The sequence below is a fragment of the Triturus cristatus genome, chromosome 11 (genome assembly GCF_964204655.1).
Source record: "Triturus cristatus chromosome 11, aTriCri1.1, whole genome shotgun sequence".
NCBI lineage: Eukaryota > Metazoa > Chordata > Amphibia > Caudata > Salamandridae > Triturus > Triturus cristatus.
In genome coordinates this window covers 634090633-634106728 of record NC_140594.1, presented here as the reverse complement: position 1 = coordinate 634106728, position 16096 = coordinate 634090633, and the positions used below count along the sequence as shown (strand labels likewise).

General features: G+C 46.6%; 1 protein-coding gene and 1 long non-coding RNA gene across 3 annotated transcripts in view; one reads left to right on the top strand and one right to left on the bottom strand.

Annotated features, from left to right (window-relative positions):
• ANKMY1 (ankyrin repeat and MYND domain containing 1) overlaps nt 1–16096 on the bottom strand; it is a 588784-nt gene that overhangs the window by 337279 nt on the left and 235409 nt on the right. For both annotated transcript variants that reach the window (XM_085634115.1, XM_085634116.1), the window contains exon 9: nt 14275–14446. In XM_085634115.1, the coding sequence (XP_085490241.1) occupies nt 14275–14446 (172 nt within the window). The remainder of the gene's footprint in view (nt 1–14274; nt 14447–16096) is intronic.
• LOC146785210 (uncharacterized) overlaps nt 1–16096 on the top strand; it is a 368347-nt gene that overhangs the window by 288682 nt on the left and 63569 nt on the right. The window lies entirely within an intron of this gene.

Here is a 16096-nt window from a genome sequence, read left to right as displayed (position 1 = left end):
GATGGCTGGCTGGTTCTATTATAGGCCATAGTGTCCTCGAAGCTGGCACTCCCTGATAAAAGGAATACCTCCCTGTCTCAGACAGACCATGGCACCCAAGTTGTGGTGTTTCTGCAGGAGTACCCTGAGAAGGTGCCTTTGTGATACTGATGTACCATGTTAAGAATCTTTTGGGAATTTTTAGTCTTTTTTTTTTTGTAAATCTTTTTATTAACATACATCAGCTTATTAGTTGCAGTACAGAGGAAGTAATAAAATCAGGCATCATGGAGACAATTGGTAAAATCATTCATTACAATATAACATATAGAAAATCTAGGGAGAGGGGGGTCATCATAGCTGACAGTGCAAGGCGGTTGGCATATATCACCACGGTAGGAATTGTACAAACCCCATATGCGGGTCCACTTCTTAGGACAACCTCAAGCCACATACACTGTCTTCTCTCTATACATGGACCAGTCCAGGTCTTTTTCCCAGTCTTCCACTGTGGTGGGGTGCGAAGGTCCCCATAACTGTGCGATGTTTCTCTTAGCAAGCATTAGCCCCGGAGTGACCCACTGTGTCAGGGAAACATTCAAATCTGTCGGCTCCCATATATTCAATAGGCATCTACGAGCCTCAGGACCGAGATGTGTGGCTAGCACTGTGTTGATGGTGTCGTGTATCTTACGCCAGTAGGGTTGAATAATGTCGCACTCCCAAATAATGTGCATAAAAGTACCCACTTGGCCGCATCCTCGTCTACAATCCCCCCGTCAGCTCTTCCCACCCGCACCAGCTGGGGTCCTGTCATGTTTACCCTATGGAGGATTTTGAGTTGTACCAATCTGAGTCGCGCTGGTATAGCTACAACTCTTGGTGAGGAAACTACCTCTTGCCATTCTTCATCATCCATCTCAATACCATCTCCTGACCATCTTTCCCGCAATGAGTGAAGAGGGTCTGGCGTATTATTTATCAACTTTTTTATATATCAGGGAGAGAGTTTTCTCTGGTAGGTGCCCATCCAATACCCTATCCTCCAGTGGAAAAGACTCAGGAAGGGCGGTACCTCGCGGCAGAAGGGAGCGCATAGGGTGCCGGATCTGTACGTAGCGATAGTATTCTGTATCAGCTAGATCAAATTGTTGTTGCATGGTGGTGAACGGTCTAACATCCGATTTCTCCCAGAGGGCCACGACACGTGAGATTCTAATAAGGTCCCACTTGTCAAACCCCTTAGAATTCCTTAGGCTACCTAGCTGCTCTGAATCCCATAGTGGAGTCACTAGTGTCAGTCGGCGATCCCAGCCAAGGCATTTAGTGACAGTATGCCAAACGTGTACCAAATGTTTGGTGGGGTCCATTAGTTAAGAGTGCTGAGGTTTGGAATAAAGAGCTCTATTGTAGTTCCCCCCGGAAAGAAGCCACCTGTTCATGGTATAGCCTGGATCGCCCAGTCGGGCGTAGGTGCCATGGTTGATGGCAGCTAGATGGGCTGCCCAGTAATATTTTTTAATATCTGGGAGGCTGATGCCTCTGTCATACCAATTCAATGTGAGCTTAGTTAGAGCAATACGCGGCTTCCCATCCCACAGAAGGTCCCATTGAAGGCCCTCTACCTCTTTGAAATAAGACAACGGAACAGGATCTAAGGAATTCTGCAGGGCGTACAAAAACCGAGGAGAGGACATCATTTTAAAAAGAGCCGCCTTACCCAGTAGGGAAAGGGGGAGAGACTTCCAATTATTGATATCTTTCCTTAGTCTGGCCAAAGGCGGGAGTGGGTTCCGAGCGTACCGGAGTGATGGGCCTAAGGAGAGAAAAATCCTGAGATACTTGAAGCCCTCTGTATTTATTTGTATAGGGCATCCCTTCGGTGGGATAGGCGGCTCTCCCGCCAGAACGAACAGCAGGGACTTACTCCAATTATTAGAATATCCAGAAAATCTACAGAAGACGGCCAGGATATCTAAGACAAACATCAGGGACTTTCTTGGGGAGGTCAAATAAAGTAGGATGTCATTCACATAGAGGGAGATGTGGTCTTCCCACTCCGGGGACCAATGCAGTCCCCGTACAACTGGGTCCCTACATACCCATGCCGCCAGTGGTTCCAATGCTAAGGCGAACAAGAGGGAGGACAGCGGATATCCCTGTCGCGTCCCCAGGCCAAGTTCGAAAGTGGCTGATTTCTTGTTATTGACCACCACTTGCGGCAAAGGTCTAGCATATAGGAGCTGTACCCATCGAATATATTTCGGGCCAAATCCCAATTTTTCCAGTACCGCCCAGAGATATGGCCATTCGATGGTGTCGAAGGCCATGGTAGCATCAAGGGAGACTATTATAGCTGTATCTTGGATGTTGGCTGCTCTGCCCAGTACCCCATGGACTCTACGCAAATTAAGAGCTGTGTTGCGATGTGGAATAAAACCGGATTGGTCTGGGTGGACTACAGTCCCAATCACAGTGACCAGGCGATTTCCCAGAAGCTTAGCCAGAATCTTGGGCTCAGCATTCAAAAGAGAAATCGGTCTATACGATGCACATTTAGATTTGGGTTTACCTTCCTTGTTAATAGTGACTATGGTAGCAGTCCAAGGGGAGTATCCCTTTGTCTCTGGATTCTTCAAACATGGACCGCAGATGTGGGGCCAGTTTGTCTGGCCGGAGTTTATATAGTTCGATAGGGAGACCACTGGGACCAGAGGCCTTCCCCGAATTTAAGGATCTGATCGCTTTCGCAATCTCGTTGTTTGATATATCGCTCTCAAGAAAGTTGCAGTCCTCTACCGGAGCTTGGGCAGCGCAATGTCCGCTAACAGTTCACGGGAGTCTTCTACAGAATAGGGAGCGACGGAAGAGTAGACAATGCTAAAGTGGTCAGCAAACATGTCCACAATGTCTTGTGGATCCATGAGAGGGTTGTCTCCCTCACCATGGAGTTCTGGCACCAGCCTGCTCGCCCATTCTTTTTTGTCATCCCACGCTAGTAGTTTCCCCGCCTTATCTCCAAGGTTTTGGCCTGATCGGTCGCTAGTGCTCCATATTCCTGCTGTCGGAGCTTCAGATAATGGAGTTTGTCTGGTGTGACCTCTAGGTCAGTCTCTAGGCGACTAATCTCAGCCTCGATGTTAGCGATCTCTTTCTGGTTTTCTTTCTTTGCTCCGGAGATCAGAGAGAGGGCTTGACCCCGGATCACCGTCTTAAAGGCCTCCCATAGCGTCTAAGAGGAGGTCACTGATCCGTCATTATCAGTAAAATAGTTATCCATGGCTTTGAGAAGTTTCTTGCGAATTTTAGGATTCCGTAGATACCATGGGTTAATAGGGGCCACCCTCCCCACTTGCTTATAGTTAAGAACTAAGTGAAGCCACACTGGGGAATGATCAGAGATACCTCTGGCCAGGTGTTTAATTTCATGGATGTGTGTGACCTGGGATGCAGAGACTAAAAAATAGTCTATGCGGGAAAGGCTCCCATGCGCCCCCGAATGAAAGGTGTGCTGCACTGTGCTTGGGTGATAGGTCTGCCACCCATCCACCAACCCCATGGTCTCAAGGAATTCAGGAATTCACGCCGTAGGTCCCACCTCTCGGGGGGGATGTTGGTCTAGTGCGCCCGAAACCACAGAGTTAAAGTCACCTCCAAGTATTAACAGACCCTCTGGTATGGCGAGCAGGAGATTCCCTAGGACCCTGAAGGTGGTGGCTTGTAAACCAGGCGGTATGTAAACTGATATGAGTGTGATGGGGTGTCCCTCCCTCTGTCGTCCATCCAAGTGGCCTGTACTGCAAGCGGGAAGGATTTTCTCATCATGATACCCACCCCTCGCGAGCTGGAAGTGAACCCCGCATGTGCCAACATGGTGTATCCCCCTCTGTGCATGGCCTTACGTACATTACCAATCAGGTGGGTTTCTTGAAACAATACAATATCGGGAGCCTGACGCTTAATGTATTGGAGAAAAACACTGCGTTTGATTTTATCCCCCAGCCCGTTGACATTCTAACTCAGCATCTTAACACCTTTGTCCCACTGTGTAGCCATGATGAATTAGAAAATGTCACTACTTCCTCTATGAGAGCAGTCGTACATGTTACTGATGCAAGAACTACAACAAAAACCAAACAAGGTTCCCCCTCCCAACAACCCCCCACCCCGCTGCCCTGCACTCTGGGCGTAGAACTGCCCATCGAAAAACTTGCAGAGTGCCTGTCGCCGTCGTGTAAAACTAAAAGTAGAAGGAAAGTGGGGGTGGAGCACTCCGCTTCCCTGTCCCCAGCAGATTTAAGTGTATTTTCCCAAATTAAGATAAACGTGTCAAATTCGTAGGAGTCCCCCACTGCAAAAAAAACAATAACAAGGCAACCCACCTCCCGATCCAACCCCGCTCTAGGCCCAATTCAGGTTTACCCGAGGGTTTGGCCTCACCCTCAGGGAGGCTGATGAATTCCTCCCTCTCTGTCTCTGCGGTCGCATGGGCTTCCGACTCCCCTGTGCTCAATCCAATCTGCTGCTGCTTCCGGATGTTCGAAGAACCAAGCTCTCCCCTCCGCCTCGACCCGGAGACGCGCTGGGAACAACATTGAATATTTCAGGCCCTTCTCTCTGAGATCTCTTTTCACCGCAAGGAACGATCATCTCTGCTTTTGCACCCTCTGTGTAAAGTCTGGGAAAAAGGTAATGTCTGCATTTTCGTAGCGGAGGGGGGCCCCATCCTGGCGTTTTGGAGGATAACATCCCTGTCTCGAAACTTCAGGACTCTAACATCAGCCGTGGGAGAGCATGCCGGTTTGTGACGGCCGCCCGGGACCCTATAAGCTCTTTCAATAACAAAGAATTTGCTGAGGCTTTTAGGTTGCAGGTGCTTCAGGATAAGGTCTTCAACAAAGAGGTCAGGGGACTGTCCCTCTGCCTTTTCCGGAACTCCTAAAATGCGCAGGATATTGCGCCTAAGGCGCCCTTCGTAGTCGTCCAGCTTTAGTTCTATAAATTTGCAGAAATTTTGAAGTTCCTGGACCTCTCCTTGGAGCTGCGCGACATTCCCGACTAGGCTGGTTGTGGTGATTTCCACTTGCTTGACTTTCTCGTTCAGTTTAGCCAAGTCAGCCCTAATGAGGTTTACATCGATTGCCATAGTGTCCATTTTGTGCTCTAGGGAGGTTTTAACACCAGTAATAGCAGCCATTACATCTTTCAGTGACAATTCCTGCTCATCTTCCCCCAGGTCACCCAGGGAGGTACCACTTGACTGTCGATCCTGCTGCGCGTCCTTGGGTATCGTGTAGCGGTCCAATTTGTTAGTTTGTGTTGTTTTGGGCCCACCGGCCCCAGAGGTCTTACTTCGGTCCATTGTGCCGATATCCGTCGATACCGACCCTCGCCAGATTCAAACAAGGCAAATAGAATTCGTCGCACCTCCCCGTACTCCCCCTAGGCGACACCGTGTTCCCACCGACCCCATAGTCCAGATTCAGGGTGATCCAGCACGATCTCTGTCCCTTCTCGGGGCGCCCGCTAGTGTTCGGCTTCAGCCTCCACTGACTGAAGGAAAAAGGGCACCCAAGTCCGATTCTCCCCAGCCCAATCGGAGCCCTCTCACCGGATTTCCACGGGTGCTCGGCTCCGATATCTTCTAGTCCTCGTGAGGAGGTCCCGTACACCTACCTCAGCGGCAATTCTCCAAATCTCGCGCCCCGCGGGAAGCAGTCAGCCCTGCATGCGTTACAACCTCGGCCGCCGGTGGTATTATGGGCCCCAGCTTCAGCACGGTGAGTAGGCCTCGATCCACGGGTCTCAGTAACTTCGGCCACAGACGTCGGCAGCGAGCGGGGGCAGCAGGATTCGGTGCCGCTGAACCTCCGGTTCACATTACCGACTTTGGGAATATCGTATTAGGGGTACAGATAGACGTGGGGAAGTTTAGGGTGACGGAGCTTCACTCTACGCGGCCATCTCGGTTAGATGCTTGGCCACACCTCCAATTCTTAGTCTTTTATAGATGGGTGTATATACATAACCAGGAATACTGGGAAAAACAAGGCATTATGCCATATTATATATATATATATATATATATATATATATATATATATATATATATATATATTACCTGAAAAAACATATGTTTCAGGGGCGTTATAGTTAGCTGGACATTTCGCTTGTACAAAACCATTGAAAGTCCCCTGTTATAGTTAGTTCAGCTAACTATAACTCGCGCGCCCGCAATGCACTGCTGATGACGTCACATATTACATCACTCATGACATGGTCAGTGACATCACTCATGACATCAGTGATGACATCTCAAATGACATCACTAATGACATCACTGATGACATCATCCAGTGAATGTGTGTTTTTCTGAAAATTACATATGTTTTCTATATGTATATCTCAAGGTTGATGGAAGAATAAGTGGGTATATAAGTGTCTAAATGGATGATTTTCTTTTGAAAAATTGATTGTATAACTGACTGATTAAGTGCATCTTAGTGAATACATGGGTTAGTGAGTACTGTTTAAATATGTAAAAATCTGTATCAGTCTCTAACTTTGTGTATAAGTGGCTGCATAGGTTGGTGAGTAGCTACATGAGTGTCTATATAGGTTATTAGTTGGTTTTTTGAGTATCAGTATGAGTGTCTGAGTGTCTGCATGGTTCGGTGGGGGGTATTACGTAGTGCATAGGTGCATGAATGAGTGACTCACTGTTTGTATGTGTTGAACACAGCATGTGTGCAGGACTGTATGGGTGGATGAGTGTGTGTATGGGTGTGTTAGTGAGTGAATGACTGTCTCAATAGTGTCTTTATGCATAACTACATATCTTTTAAACTAGTATATGTGACTATTGGTGTATATAAGTGAGTATATCTGATAGTGAGAGATTGGAAGAGTTCCTGTATGAATATAAGCATGTGTTTCTATAAGTGATTGTTTAAAAGACTAATTATGTGTACGTTTCTGTAGAAGTAAGTGTGGTGGTGTGTGTATAACTGTATATGCAAGTAAATGGATGCTTGATTCTTTATTAGCATCAGTGACTATGTGTGTGAGTAACTTTATGGATGAGTGTTGGTGTGTAACAGGATGTATAGGTGTATGAGTACATATGATGAGTGAGTACATGTATAAGTGACTGTATACGACTGTTGGTGAATGAGTGGATGTGTATGTGGATCTTACAATTACTGAGTAGGTTGTTGTAACTGGTATTGGTATGTCCATTGTTTTGAAAATTTTAATTTCTATTTTTGAATGTGTGTATCAAAGGTTATATTAGGGTGGGAGGAGGTCTGCCACTCTATCACAAGGATGATGTCATCAGTGATGTCATCAGTGATGCCATCAGTGATGTCATTTGAGATGTCATCAGTGATGTCACTGACCATGTCATGAGTGATGTAATATGTGACATCATCAGCAGTGCATTGCAGGCACGCGAGTTATAGTTAGCTGAACTAACTATAACAGGGGAATTTTAATGGTTTTGTACGAGCGAAATGTCCAGCTAACTATAACGCCCCTGAAACCTATGGTTTTTTCAGTGAATTTCTAAGGTTTTTCAAATGCTAATTCCTAACTATAACGTGCCTGAAACCTATGGTTTTTTCAGTGAATTTCAAAGGTTTTTTAAATGCTAATTTCTAACTTTAGCGTGCCTGAAACCTATGTTTTTTTCAGTTAATTTCTAAGGTGTTTTAAATGCTACTTTCTAACTATGGCTACAGAATTAGGACATGTGAAGATAGCAGAAAAAACACACAGAAAGAAAAATAGAAATGCAGAAGGAAGCAACAGAAGTCCTCAAAGACAAAGAAAAGTGCAGGAAGAAGGAAGACATGCAGAAAGAACAAACAGAGGAGCAGAAAGAAGCCTTGTTGCAAAATCATCCTGTACCCTCAACTTTTTCAGACGGGTACTGGTGGTAACTGACTCTGACTAACCAGTCCGAGAACCAGTGCTATGCTAAAAGACACTTAGAATACAGTGACAACACCTACATACACTAGGGAACACTATGCGTTGGGGTATCCTTGTGATTAGCATGACATGACCTCCTCTGTAAGCCCATAGTATATACTAGGGCAGGGGGATTAAAACTACCTCTTAAAACCCGCCACGGGGTGCGTTTGCACACGGATGAAGGGAGTGGGGGGCCTGAGGTGATATGTGTGCAAACACACCCTGTGGACGTTTTAAGTTGGTGGATAAAGTCCCCTTGAATCCTGAGGGTCCCTGGGGACCAACTAACCCACCAGGTATGTCCACTAAGCGCCACATAGCTGCGTTGCAGAGAGGAGTAAAAAGGGGCACGGCCTCGGACCACCTCTCTGCAACGCAGCGCAGTGACGCTTACTGTAAGCACCTGGTGGGCTAATTGGCCCCAGGGGCCCTCTGGATTGAAGGGGAATTATTTTCCCAACTTAAAACGTGCCCCAGGGCGTGTTTGCACACGTCACCTCAGGCCCCCTCCCCTCCCTTCACCACTGTGTAAACGCGCCCTGTGGCCGTTTTAATTTGGGAGATTAAGTCCCCTTGAATCCTGAGGGTTCCTAGGGTCGAACTAGCCCACTAGGTACCTCCAGTAAACACCACAGAGCTGCGTTGCAGAGGGGTGTAAAAAGGGGCGTGGCCTCTGAACACCTGTCCGCAACGCAGCTCCCTGGCGCATTCTGAAGATACCTGTTGGGCTAGTTGGCCCTCAGGGACCCTCAGTATTGAAAGCAAATTAATCCCCCAACTTAAAACGCGCCACGGGGCACGTTTGCACAAGGGTGAAGGAAGGGGGCCTGGCCTGAGGTGACATGTCTGCAAACACGCCCTGTGGCACATTTTAAGTTGGAGAATTAATTCCTCCTCAATCCTGAGGGTCCCTGGGGGCCAACTATTCCACCAGGTACCTCCAGTATGCGCCAGAGAGCTGCGTTGAAGAGAGGTGTTCCCGGGCCAATTGTAGCACCGGGGACCCCATCCCCTGGGGCTGGCCCTCTCCGTTTGGGACCGTGGGAGGTCCCCAATCCCCTCACAGTCCCGCCGGCTCCCCGCGTCCCTCGGGAGCCGGCATTGCTTTTCCACATGGGGAGCTGCTAAGATGCAGCTCCCCGTGTGGAAAAGCAATTTGGGCACCCCGGGACACTGCAGAAGCCGGCCCTGGGGGGTGGCGGTCCCCAGGGCCATCAAGGGCCCCAGGAGGGGGGTGGTGCGGCGCCCCTCCCAACATTTCAAAAGCCCCGGGGAGGTGGTGGTCCCCGGGACTGGGGGGGTCTGTCACGGACCCCCCAATTATAATATTGAGAGCCCCGGGGACGTGGCGATCCCCGGGGCATGAGGGGGGGGGCAGGCAGGAGGAGCAGTTGCAGCACAACAGACCAGGGAGGGCAGAAGGGTGTGGCAGTAAAATGGACAATGGAGGACAGGAGGAAGGGGATAGGGGCATGGCATGTGGACAGGCAGGGTGGAGGTGGCAGGGACAGGTTACAGTCATCTGACAATGCTAGGCAGGTGGGAGGGGAGCTCAACAGAACACTCAGAGTAGATAGGAGTGGCAGGTCCATGGAACATGGTGGTCAAAAAGGATGGAGCAGGGGCATGCACAAAGACATCGGAGGGCAGGGGGAATGAGAATAGGGGCAGCAAGCTAAGCACAGAGGCTAAGCAGGAGGTCAATGATGGGCCATAGAATTGGGCAATGGAGGGCAGGAGGAGTGGACTGGTACATCATGCTAAATGGAGGGCAGTGGCAGCACATCAGACCATGCATGGCAGGAGGGAGGAGGCTAGTCCATGGATTTAGACAACAGAGGATAGGGAGGAGGTGGATGGGGCAGCAAGCTACTGGTCACAGAAGGTGGCTATTAGGAACTTTATTGTTTTTAAAATGTGTGTCTGTGCGAACTACTTAAAATATGAACAAGTATGCAGCATAATCTCACTTTTATTCAGGAAGAAGAGAACGTTTGGGACTGTGACTCCGGGCTCACTTGGCAGAAACATCCCCTGACCATTCACCCCCTATCGCAAAATGTAATGCCCGTGAAAAGAGTAGGTGGACGCAGTGTTATATAGAACATAGTCCTGAGAGCACGATTAAAAATGAAAACTAGATATAGTATATGGTATGAACTATGCACCAAAAAGTGTGATATAAGATGAACCGGGCCTTGAAATATAATATGCAATACATTGTGCGCAATGACAGATTCATTGGAGAGCGCGAGATAACACAGGCACTAGCGCTTGCTATGTGATATGCGCCTTGGAGTGTAATATGCACAGGGCAGTGTTGTATAACCTAAGTAGTCTCTAAAGTTGTAATATAAAATATGTGCTGGGTAGTGTAACATTGCATATGCACTGTGACAAAGATATGGATCCCAGATTATAATATGTATGGCATAGCGCTGTGCTTTTAACATAGGCATTGAGGAAGGCACGTTAGATGGGGCAATATAACCTGTGCGAAGGCAAGTGTGGCATGACATATTCACGGGGTGGTGTTACAGTGCACATGGGCTAGAGAGTGTCATAGCATACGCACTAGCTGGTGGAATACAACACAGAGGTGTGTGGCACTTGGCAGGCACTGGTGGGTGTAACACAGCATTGGGCTCAGCCAGGAGCACGCTGTGACTCTCAAGTGAGGTTTGTCTCCTTTCCAGAGAGTAAAATAAAAAGTATTACACATCCGGCGGTGGATGTGTGTTTTATTAACCGTGAGGGGGTTTCTTGCACAGTTTGGTCGAATTTTTGTCGAATCCCCTTTGAATGGCTTGGTGTGCATGTGTATTAAATGTGCCCGTCAATAGCTACCCATGTTTGTATAAATAAACAACAAGGGTGTCTACTTGGAGAGTACCCTCCAGCGGGGGCGCCGGGATTAGGCACGGTAGGGTGTCAGACATGTCAGAGCTTCACTAGCGGTGTGAATACATTCTACGTGGATTCATTGTATGCATAGTCGCCTTTTAATGAATATCACGCAAATCGTCATGGTGATAGGTACATACGGTTTGTCCAGCATGTCCTAGGTGTTTCTATAAATATATATTTTTTTCAAATAATAAAAATCAAAGGCCGGCCCCGGGGGATGGGGTCCCCGGGGCCATAAGTGGCCTGAGGAGGGGGGCAACACAGGCCCCCTCCTAAAGAATAAAAAAAAAAAATAGGCCATGACCCGGGCCGATTAAGGCCTTGGGAGGGCCAAATTAATTTTTTTCAACAAAAAAAATTAGGGTGCAGGCCCTGGGGGATGGGGTCCCCAGGGCTAATAAATTAGAAAAAGAAAGGGGGCCACACAGCCCTCCTTCTAAAAAAAAAAAAAAATAAAAGACCGGCATCGCGCCGGAGGCCATGCCCCCTACTTGCAGCACTCTGCAAACGCGCCCCCTGGCCAGTTGTAAGTTGAGGAATTAATTCCCCTTCAATACTGAGGGTCCCTGAGGGCCAACTAGCCCAACAGGTATCTCCAGCATGCGCCAGGGAGCTGCGTTGCAGACAGGTGTTCTGAGGCCACGCCCCTTTTTACACCTCCATGCAACGCAGCTCTGTGGCGCTTACTGGAGGTACCTAGTGGGCTAGTTTGACCCTAGGGACCCTTAGGATTCAAGGGGACTTAATCTATCAACTCAGAACGGCCACAGGGCGGGTTTACACAGTGGTGAGGGGACGGGGCCTGAGGTGACGTGTGCAAACACGCCCTGTGGCGCGTTTTTAAGTTGGGGAAATAATTCCCTTTAAATCCTGAGGGACCCTGGGGTCCAACTAGCCCACCAGGTGCTTCCAATAAGCACCACTGCTCTGCGTTGCAGAGAGGTGGTGCAGGCCATGCCACTTTTTACACCTCTCTGCAACGCAGCTCTGTGGCGCTTACTGGAGGTACCTAGTGGTCTAGTTGGACCCTAGGGACCCTCAGGATTCAAGGGGACTTAATCTCCCAACTTAAAACGGCTACAGGGCATGTTTCCACAGTGGGGAAGGGAGAGGACGGGGCATGAGGTGACGTGTTCAAACACGCCCTGTGGTGCGTTTTAAGAGGTAGTTTTAATCCCCTGCCCTATTATATACTAGGGGCTTACAGAGGAGGTCATGTTAATCACAGGGGGACCCGAACGCATAGTGTGCCCTAGTGTATGTAGGTGTTTTCACTGTATTCTGAGTGTCTTTTAACATAGCACTGGCTCTAGGACTGGTTAGTCAGACTCAGTTACCACCAGTATCCGTCTGAAAAAGTTGAGGGTACAGGATGATTTTGCAACAAGGCTTGTTTCTGCTCTTCTGTTTGTTCTTTCTGCACGTTATACTTCTTCCTGCACTTTTCTTCGTCTTTGAGGACTTCTGTTGCTTCTTTCTGCATTTCTTTTTTTTCTTTCTGTGCGTTTTTCCTTATTTCTTCACATGTCCTATCTCTGTAGGCATAGCTAGAAATTAGCATTTAAAAAACCTTTGAAATTCACTGAAAAAAACATAGGTTTCAGGGGCGTTATAGTTAGCTGGACTTTTCACTCGTACAAAACCATAGAAATTCCCCCGTTATAGTTAGTTCAGCTAACTATAACTCGCGCTCCCGCAATGCACTGCTGATGACATCACATATTACATCACTCATGACATGGTCAGTGACATCACTCATGACATCACTGATGACATCATCCTTGTGATAGAGTGGCAGACCTCCTCTCCCCCTAATATAACCTTTGATACACACATTCAAAAATAGAAATTAAAATTTTCAAAACAATGGACATACCAATACCAGTTACAACAACCTACTCAGTAATTGTAAGATCCACATCCACATCCACTCATTCACCAACAGTCCTATACAGTCACTCATACATGTACTCACTCATCATATGTACTCATACACCTATACATCCTGTTACACAATGCCACTCATCCATAAAGTTACTCACACACATAGTCACTCATGCTAATAAAGAATCAAACATCCGTTTACCTGCATATACAGTTATACACACACCACCACACTTACTTCTACAGAAACTTACACATACTTAGTCTTTTAAACAATCACTTATAGAAACACATACTTATTCATACAGGAACTCTTCCAATCTCTCACTATCAGATATACTCACTTATATACACCAATAGTCACATATACTAGTTTAAAACATATGTAGTTACTCATAGAGACACTATTGAGACAGTCATTCACTCACTAACACACCCATGCACACACTCATCCACCCATACAGTCCTGCACACATGCTGTCTTCAACACATACAAACAGTGAGTCATTCATCCATGCACCTATGCACTACGTAATACCCCCCACCGAACCATACAGACATCAGACACGTATACTGATACTCAAAAACCAACTAATAACCTATATAGACACTCATGTAGCTACTCACCAACCCATGCAGCCACTTATACACAAAGTGAGAGACTGATACAGATATTTACATATTTAAACATTACTCACTAAGCCATGTATTCACTAAGATACACTTAATCAGTCAGTTATACAATCAATTTTTCAAAAACAAATCATCCATTTAGACACTTATATACCCATTTATTCTTCCATCGACCTTGAGATATACATATATAAAACATATGTAATTTTCAGAAAAACACACATTCACTGGATGATGACATCAGTGATGTCATCAGTGATGTCATTTGAGATGTCATCAGTGATGTCATGAGTGATGTCACTGACCATGTCATGAGTGATGTAATATGTCACGTCATCAACAGTGCATTGCGGGCGCGCGAGTTATAGTTAGCTGATCTAACTATAACGGGGGAATTTCTATGGTTTTGTACGAGTGAAAAGTCCAGCTAACTATAACGCCCCTGAAACCTATGGTTTTTTCTGTGAATATATATATATATATACACACTCACAGGAAAAGTACATTATCAAAATATATAAAAATTCAGAACAGCACGCTGATGAACTGTTAAATGCACAAGGCAATAAAAAAGAGCAATGGGGCAAAAGGCCACAGCAGAATAGCGGGCACAAATACACAATATATCAAAACTTTATACCTAGTGAACCTGTGGTGGCACAGAGGAACAACATTCTACCACATGAAAGGCCATATGGGGGAAGACATTTAAGTACATCTCTTTCTTATGCTGATACTGCATCTGATTCCTGACTATACTAATAAACTGAAGGTGAGATGCTTAGCTCAGTCCTTCATTAGCATCATCAATGTCCATGTTCTTAACCATTTCTTATACTGCGGATCATCGTTAAATGCTGATTCTATCACATTTATATTTGACATCTTTCTTACTTTTGTTGGAAGCCGGATGTCAGTCCGTGCACCTTTTTCAAGTAGCACTTGCACTGCGTAGACATCTGCTGATTTAACAGCATAGAACAAAGCGTGCATAGGAACACTGGAAACGTTTGGGTCTGCACCTCGGCGTAGAAGCAATTCAATTGTAGCCCATTTCTGCCTGTATCTAAACACAAATATGAAAAGAGATTACAAATAATGCACAAAAATGGCACAGTATAAAACCCTATTTAATATTTCAAGCCATATACACAATAGTAGGAAAACCTGTTTTACTCAAACAGTTACTTACCTGTCCACTGTGGTTCTCCAGTATTGATATATTTTATAGATTCACATGCTTGAAACTTCCCCGTCGTCATGGTGGGAGTACCACGGTAACAGTAGAAATAGCAGTATTAAAACAGCACCATAGACACCCATAGAGCATAAAACTCACTTAAGTAACCTTTCAACTTTATTTTATAACATCCAAAGTTAAGCCAATCACAGCAGAGACCTCAGAGTTCCCTTCCCCTGTCGAGCCACCAAACCTCAGATTTCTTACTGCACGTCATGTGATAGGGAGTCTCTCTGAGCTCTGCTCAATTACAGTATTCTATCTTTAACTTTTGACCTCCAGTCCCAGCTTCTGCTACTTTCAAGATATTTCTGTACTATATATTTTTGAACGTTGGGTAACAATGTTGTGCAAGGGAGTGTACTTTCAGTTCATGTTTTTAGAATGCAATAGTACAGCCCTAAATTTTCTTAATTCTTTGAAATAAACATATTGTGATAAAACGTTTCTTGACCAGAGGAAGACCATTAGAATACAATGCGGAAGCTGAAAGTTGTTCTTCTATTATGCCATAAGTGTAGATGTTTAGTTTTGAATACATATTATGTCTTGCTACGTGCGACACTTCTCTTGAGCTTTTTCAGTCCTTAAGATGTCGGCGCTTTTCACATGGTCACCCTGTGAAGAGCAGATATCACACAGTGGAACAAAAGGTGAGCTGGAAATCCCTGCAGAGAGTGGGTTTCAGGTTTCTGTGTGGAGGATCTTGTACGAGTGAAATGTCAGCCTAACTATAACGTCTTTGGAACCTGTGTTTTTTCAGTGAATTTCTCAGGTTTTTTAATTCTAGTTGCTAACTATAACGTCATTGTAACCTTTGTCTTTTTTTGTGAATTCCGACCACCTCTCAGCAATCCCACTGTGTGGGGCTGACTGGAGGTAACAGGTGGGCTAGTTGGCCCCTAAGAACCCTCAACAGCAAAGGGGACTTTATCCCCCATCCAAGAGCGTGCCAGGAGGTGCATTTGTAGAGTAGTGCACGGGGCGGGCTGCCGTTGAGGGGCCGGCTTCTGGTTTCTTTCCTATTTTAGGAAGGGGGCTGTGTGGCCCCCCTTTACTTGATCCTTTTTGGGCCCTGGGGACCCCATTCCCCAGGGCCTGACCCCTTTTGTTTTCAATTACAAAGGAGAGGGGTCGCATGGCCCCCCACCTGAGGCCAATTTCGGCCCTGGGACCCCATCCCAGGACTAGGCCTTAACTTTTTTTATTTTTTTATTGGTTAGGCCACATCGTTGGGGACCCTGGGGGGGCCTCAAGGTCCCTGCGGTTCCCGACGGCTCCCTGCCTCCTGCAGGAGCCGGTATTGCTTTTGGGCAGAGGTAGCTGCTAACAGGTAGCTCCCTCTGCCCAAAAACAATTCTCCTTCGCTTCATGGAAGCGAGAGCATTTTCCATGCTCTCACCTACATGAAGCGAAGCAGAGTCTGCTATGGCTTGGCGGGAGTAGTGCTACTGCCAAGCCATAGAAAACTGCAAT